The 8,060-nt window shown below is 38.2% G+C and overlaps 1 protein-coding gene across 1 annotated transcript; it reads right to left on the bottom strand.

The window, feature by feature from the left end:
* Positions 1-6,806: 6,806 nt before the first annotated feature.
* LOC103587554 (olfactory receptor 1E5-like) lies at positions 6,807-7,463 on the bottom strand. The gene has a single exon (XM_008569053.1). It carries the CDS (start codon positions 7,461-7,463, stop codon positions 6,807-6,809), a length of 657 nt encoding a protein of 218 aa, XP_008567275.1.
* Between the last annotated feature and the right edge of the window lie 597 nt (positions 7,464-8,060).

Genomic DNA, 8,060 nt, shown 5'->3' with positions numbered 1-8,060 from the left:
TTCTTTTTTTTTTTTTTTTTTTTTTTTGTCTGCCTGTGTTTTTTCAAACAGCCCATCTTCAAGGTCAGAAGTTTTCTCTTCTGCTTCTGTAAGCCTTCTGGTTAAGCTCTCTATTGTGTTTTTTATTTTGTTGAATGAATTCTTCAGCTCGGCAAGCTCTGCATTCTCTTCAGGGCATTGATTTCCTTGTACATTTCTTCTTTCAGGTCCTGTATACTTTTCCCCCTTTCATCATGTCGTCTAGCTGAGTTTTCTTGTATCTCATTTAGTTTCCTTAGAATTATCACTCGAACTTCCTTGTTCAACATTTCAAGGGCTTCTTGTTCTATAGGATCTAGAGCTTGAGAGTTATTACCCTTTGGTGGTGTACTTTCTTGATTTTTCATATTTCTGGTATCTTTCCTTTGATGTTTCATCATTGTGTAGATATGTGCATGTGATGGCTCAAAGACTCAGGGGTGGGTCCACCAGGGGCATTGCTTTGAGTCAGGGACTTGGGCATGCTTTGACTTGACTTTGAGTTGGGTATAGGTCTGCTGGCAGCTGGTCCACTGCACCACTTCTCAGGGCCAGTTGTGAGGCCATGCTTTCCTTGGTAGTTTGGGAGTAGGTCTGCCAAAGGCAGGGCTGCTGAGTCACTTCTTGGGCAGTGGGTGAGGCTGTGGTGTAGGCCTGCTGCTGTGGTTTGAATGCCCCCCCAAGTCCATGTTGGAATTTAACCCCCTATATGGTAGTGGAAAGTGGGGCCTTTAAGAGGTGATTGGATCGTGAGGACAGTGTCCTTGTGAATGGGTTGATCCATTCATAGAGTAATGAGTTGATGGTTTAACAGGTTGTCATGGGTGTGGTTCTGATGGCTTCATGAGGAGAGTGAGTGGGAAGGTTGGCTCTCTTGCTCGTGCCACTCTCACCATGTTATACCCTGTGTCACTGTAGAGAGTCACCACCAAGAAGAAGGCCCTCACCAGATGTGCCCCCTGGACCATAGACTTCCAAGCTTCTAAAACTATAGAAAATAAACCTGTTTTTCTTATACATTAGCCTGTTTCAGGTATTCTGTTATAAGCAACAGAAATGGACTAATACACTTGCCAAGAGGGGGCCCAGCCAGCTGCCTCTTGGTCAGTGGGCAAGGCTTCGAGGGGGACCTGCAGAGAGGGGACCCTGCCAGCTGCTTCTCCAGTGGTGGGTGAGGTGCTAGTTAGAAATGTTGAGGTGAGATCACCTGCAAGCTTCCCCAAGAGAGTGTGGATGCACTTCAGTGCTACTGGCCTGGGGGTATATTTGTTAGGGTAGGGACCCTTGAGCTATTTTTCTGGGTTGGGAGCTTGGGCACACAGAACTGAGGGATCTGCTTGTCTAATCTCTGGCCAGGGATGGGGGAGTGGATCAGTTCAGCAGGGCTGGGATTGGCTTCCCAGATGTGCAGGACTGGATTCACAGCTGCTCCTGGGCCCAGGCTTCAACCTGCCAGGATCAGGGTATTGTAGTCTCTCCTGTGCATGTGTTGGAATGACAGCAGAGCCTTAAGTCAGTTATACGAAGTCTGGGGAAGCACAGTGGCTACTGGCCCCCAAGGCAGGACATGCTCCCACAGTGGTGCTGGTTTCAAGATGGTACCATGCTGCATCTGCTTGAGTCACAAAGGTGGGGGATAGGGAACGCACAGTATGTGCTCTTGTTCTGGAGTAACAAAGTGCATGTATTCTAGGCAGCTTTTGTATTCTAGGCAGCTTCCTCCTCTTGGCTCTGGGCTTGCAAGGGCTATGGGCTTCTTCTACTGTAGGAACTGCAGGCATCTGTAGCGAGGATGGGGATTGGTGTGGGCTCTCTTCCTATCTTTTCCCCACAAATGAATGTTTTTCCTGAATCAATCCTGGTGGAGGAGATTTCGTGGCTGAGGCTGTGTGCCTCTCTCTGATCTCTATGCTGCCATTCTGGACTTTCATGCTCCACAGGGATCTTACCAGTCTCCTGCTGTGCTCCTGCACTCCCCCATAGATGTTCCCATCAATATTTAGCTGTCTACTAGTTGTTCTGGTCCTTTGCCATGAGAGGGGTCATGTCATCTCTAGTCCACCATCTATCTCACCTCAGAACAAATGGTGGTTTTAACAAATGGTGCTGGGACAACTGTATATCCACATGCAAAAGAATAAAATTAAACCCTTACCTCACACCATGTACAAAGATTAACTCAAAATGAATCAAAGACTTAAATGTAAGAGCTAAGATTATAAAACTCCTAGGAGAAAACATAGGGGTAAATCTTCATGACCTTGGATTTAGCAATGGTGTCCTGGATATGACACTAAAAGCACAAGCAACAGAAGAAAAAATAGATAAATTAAAAGATTTTGTGCATCAAAGCACACCATCAGGAAGGTGAAAAGGCAGCCCACAAATGTGAGAAAATATTTTCAAATAGTGTATCTGGTAAGAGTCTGGTACATAGAACATATAAAAAACTCTTCAAGTTAGCAGCAAAAAGACAAACAACGCAGTTAAAAAATGAACAAAGGACTTCAACAGACATTTCTCCAAAGAAGATGCACAAATGGCCAACAAGTACATGGAAACATGCTCAATATCACTAGTCACGGACTGAGGACATTAGAATTTTCAAGGAAAGCTTTCTAAAATGGCTAGTCACCCACAAGGATGGCCATGATTTTTTTAAATGGCAATAACAAGTGTTGGTGAGAATGTGGAGAAATTGGAAACTTCGCACATTGTTAGTGGGAAAGTAAAGTGGTGCAGGTGCTATGGAAAAATAGTTTGGGGGTCCCTCAAAAGTTAAAATAGAATTAGCATATGACACAGCAATTACATGCCTATGTATATGCCGAAAAAAATTTCACTACATAAATACTTGTACATGAATTTTTGCAGCAGCATTATTCATAACAGCTCCAAAGTGGAAACGACCACCAACTGAAGACTGGATAAATAAAATATGGCATATTCATACAATGGAATATTATTCAGCAATAAGAGTAATGAGCTGCTGATGCATATCACAACATGCAGGAACCTTAAAAACGTTAAAAATGTTGTGCTAATTGAAAGAAGGCAGTCATAAAGGCCACATAGCGTATGATTGTGTTTATATGAAATATCACGAACGGGCAAATCCATAGAGAAATAAAGTAGATCAGGGATTTCCTAGGCATGGGTGGGAGGGATGGCTGGGGAAAATAGAGAGTGGCTATCAACAGGCGCAGGACTTCTTTTGGGGTAAAAAAAGGTCCTAAAATCTCTCATGTTGACGTTTGCATAACTTTGTGAATATACAAAAAAACTATTTAATTGTAGACTTTAAGTTGGCGAATGGCATGGTATTTGAATTAAACATTAATACATCTCATAAAAATAGATATTTTAACTTGGGAAATACGTATATAGATAGTATATGAAATATGTGTGTATTAATGTTAAATCTCTTGGATGTCATGGTATTGTAGTTTTGTACAAGAATGTCCTTGTTTCTAGGAGATTCTGGATGCTGACCTCTTTAGTGGTGAAGTTTCTTGATGTCTGAAAATTACCTCAAATGGCTCAGCCATTAAAAAAAGAAGAAAGAGACAAAGAGTGAGAGAGAAAGTGGGGGAAGGAGGGAGGGAAGAAAAATAAATAAGAAAAGTGGGAGGAAGGGAAAAGAGGAAGAGATACTGACAAATGATAAACAAATGATAATGTGGCCTGATTTGAGCAGCTGATGGAGTATGAGAAAGAGAAACTAACGTGAATGGAGTATGAGAAAGGGAAACAAACGTGGCGTTGAGCTTGTGATCTTTGCTTTGAATGTCATAGGTTTAATGGTGTAGGACTTTATTTTTTCAAATCTATGAGTTCCATCATACATCTTGTTTTTGCAGTGATAATATTTACATAATCATAATATTGTACATTCCGTTTTCCATTTTTATTTGCAAAAATAAAGTGACAATTTTTTGTGTATATTAATTGTGGTACATAAAATTCAAACCTTCTACAAAATTATTGGTCCTACAAAGGAGAGAACAGGAAAAATTACGGAACAATACTATTCACATGTAATAGTCAAAAATGCTCTTGAAACGGAGGTGCAGACTTGGAAATCAAAGGGATTTGCTGTGTTATGATAAAATTGCAATAAAAGTCAGCAACTACAAAAACAGTCTGATGAAGCTACTACATTTCAAGTTTGGAGAAATAATCCTATGAGCATCAACAGGGGGAAAGATGACCACATAAGGAGTAGAGGGAAGAGGAAGCCTCACTTCAGATTTTTCCAAAGCTATTTTTTCAAAATGTGTTTTAAATTAGAAAACAGACATCCATGAAACTCTACACCTCGCCAAGTTGTCCTTTTGGTATAAATACATATACAAAAGGACAATCTAAAATATGAGAAAATTCAAAAAATATAACATGCATGTGTCATTCCATTAAAAATGATTTGATGCAGTCCAAATAACTGAATAATTAATCAAAATAAAGAATTCAAAGTTTCAAAGTCAGATTATTAAAATAATGATATAAAGAATTCTGTTTAACAACAACAAAGTAAAGAAAATTTGTTTTATGGTAATAAATGCAAATAATAAGCTTTATCTTTTACTAACAAAGTGGAATTTAAGACAAATAGCATTAAAGACACCAAAATTTATTGCTATCATAAATGAGACAAAATGATTCTTTTAGGGTAAGGCTGGGTTAGAAAAGACAATATACATATGAGAATACATGAGGAAAAACATGATGTGACAGACAGAGAATGATGTGAGCATTTGAGTAAGGAACAAAATAGAGCCCAGAAATGAATCCAATCACATGTGGCTGGCTGGGTTTGTACAACGGTACCCAGATAGTTCCATATGGGAAAGAACAGCATTTTTCAACAACTCATAATCTAAAACTGAGTACAATCCAAAATCTATCAAATGGTGAATGAATGAACTAATTTTGATACATTTATACAATGGAATACTACTCAGTAATAAAAAGAAACAAACTACTGGTACATGCAATTACATGACTGAATCTACAAAAAATTATGTGGAGCTAAAGAAGTTAGATACAAAATAGTACATACTAATGATTCCATTTACATAAAGTTCAAAAGCAAACAAATCTAACCTGGATTGATAGAAATCAGAGAGACAGAAGTCAGATTAGTGGCAGGAGTAGGAGACTGATTGCAAGGGATCTCAGTGAGCTGTGAGGTGATGAAATTATTCTGCATTTGGATTGTGGTAGAGGTTACACGAGTGCTTCTAACCACCAAACTCATTGAACTGTACATGTAAAATGGGTGCATTTTTTCGTATGAAAATTATACTTCAGGAAACATATTCTGATCTAATAACTGTCCTAGACACAAAAAATAAATTTGATTTCTTATCACGCAAAAAAAAAAAGAAAATTATACTTCAAAAAAATTGAGACATATTTGAGTCCCCTATTGCCACATCTTTGCTATTACCATAGGTCAGTCATTTATAAATGTGCAAAGTATGTGGTCATTGAATTGTAACATTGTTTTTCAGTTTGCATTTTCCTAGTTAACACTGAAGCTGAACATCTTTTCATATTGTTTATTCTTTAGAAATGTTCTGTTAATATTCCATGTACATTTTTATTTTCAGTTGTTTTTCTTTTTAGATTATTTATGGAAGTTCTTTGTATATTTTTAATTTTAATTTTGTGTCTGTTAGACATGTTACAGGCTGTCACTGCTCTAATTTGTTCACGTTACCTCCTGTCCTAGAAAAGTTCATTTCTATATGGCTAAATATGTCAATCTTTTTATATAGTTTCTGAGTTTTGCATGAAGTATAAATATTCTATTAGGTTATTTTTATATATTGTAATTTACATTTAGCTTTTTAAACCATCTAAAACATACTTTCACTTGTAGTGTAAGGAATTCATTTAATATTTCCCACAACAATTTCTCCAGTGCTGTTCTTTGAGTAGTATATCCCTTCCCACACTGATTTCCATCATAAAATAAATCCCCACATACACAGGACCATTTTTTAACCTTCTTTTTACTTCACTGATCTTTTTGTCAATTCTTGCATAAATATATACTGTTGTAGTTATTGGGTTTTTTCCCCAATGTATATTGATAGCTGGTTGGCAAAGAACCAACTTATGGTTTTCATTTTTCAATTATTTCTAAGAAATTTTACCCATTTTTTCTTTCAAGTGAACTTAAAGATAAGCTTGTTAGTTTCCACAAAAACAAGTCCGCTGGGAACTTGGTTAGGACTGCATTAAATGTATTTAAGGAGAATTATGTCGTAAAAATACTGAGGTTTCAGAAGTCACCAAATTCTATGATATTAATTGGATTGATTTTATTGTATAAAAATTAATCTTCAAAAAGCTGTTAATAATGAGACACCATTTCTGGAGTCATTATATATGTCCATTTCTTATAGAATTCTTCTCCATCTTTCATTAAATTTTTAAAGTTTTCTTTAAAACTTTCATGGTTGTTACACCTACTTTTAATTTTAATTACTATTAAGAAAAGGATTCATTTTTCATTGTCTTTTTAAATGGGTTATTCTAGTATAGAGAAAAGTGATTCGATTTAAATATTAATCTTTTTTCTTGCCACTGATACCTCTGTTGTATTATTCCACTACAAATTCAGAGTTTATACATTACGAAAACTGGTGTTACCTTAACAACCTTGTGGAGAATAATAAAATATTTCAGGAAATAGGATATTAAATCAAAAAGGCAAAATACAAAATTGCATGTGTACACATACAAAAGTGGCTGATCAGGTAACTGGGTGAAAGGTGACATCACAAATCAACAATGATGAGTAAGAATGGGATGACGAGAATGAGACCTCCCATGATAAATATCACCAACTCATTAACTCGAGTGTCAGAGCAGGCCAGCTTCAGCAGAGCAGACATATCACAGAAAAAGTGGGGGATCACGTTGTCTGCACAAAAAGACAATCTGGCCATGAGCAGAGTGTGCAACAAGGCATGGAACGTGGTCAGCACCCAGGACAGCACCACCAGGCAGAGACAGAGACTGGGGCTCATGATGGCGGTGTAGTGCAGGGGGAAGCAGATGGCCACATAGCGGTCATAGGCCATGGCCACAAGGAGGAAGCTCTCCAGGTCTCCGAAAAACAGGAAGAAGTACATTTGGGTCAGGCAGGCTGCGTAAGGGATGGATGGGACTTGGATCTGCATGTTCTGCAACAATTTAGGAATGGTCACAGAAGACATGCAGAGGTCAGAGAAGGACAAGTTGCTCAGAAAGAAATACATGGGCATGTGGAGATGGGAGTCCAGTCGAATGAGGACAATGATGAGGAGGTTCCCCAGGACAGTGGTGAGATACATGACCAGGAACAGGGCACAGACCATGTTTTGCTGCTCGGGTTTGATGGGAAGGCCCAGGAGAAGAAACTCTGAGAAGGTGGTTTGATTTCTTCCTGTCATAGACTGTCTCCAGTATCTTTAAGGGAAGATAATAGATTCCTTTTAAATTTGAATTTTAAAAATGAGTATATTTCTACAACACATGGTCTATAAGGTGTTTGGCAAAAATTCTTCATTTCGCTGTCATCACAATAATTATAATCTCAATACATTAAATGCCTATAATTAGCATCTCTATAATCAGAAATAGCTTGTTTCTTTCACTTCTCTTTAACATGTTACAATACCCCACCTTTCTAAAACACTCTTGCCTGTTTTCTTCTGAAACACAAATGTTTCTCTTACCTGCTGGCCAGTCACCCTCAGTAACTAGAATTAGCTCCTGCTCTGTCAGACTCTTACATGTTCATGTTCCTCAGGGCTTTTTCTAAACACTTTTCTCTTATAAGTCTACATATACCTCCAGGAAGGACTCACATACTCCAATGGCTTCAGTTACCATTTAAAAGTCAGGTATGGATGTCTCTCTAACCTGCAGAACTCTATATCCCAAGGCTCAGTGATTACATTCCCTAGGATGTACCACAGGCATTTTAAGCTCAACAGACCCCAAAGGAAACTTACGACTTCACCCTGCTCCTCTTCCAGTCTCCTGCC

The sequence above is a fragment of the Galeopterus variegatus genome, unplaced genomic scaffold, assembly GCF_000696425.1.
Source record: "Galeopterus variegatus unplaced genomic scaffold, G_variegatus-3.0.2 Scaffold25, whole genome shotgun sequence".
Lineage (NCBI taxonomy): Eukaryota > Metazoa > Chordata > Mammalia > Dermoptera > Cynocephalidae > Galeopterus > Galeopterus variegatus.
This window is presented reverse-complemented; position numbering and strand designations above follow the sequence as displayed.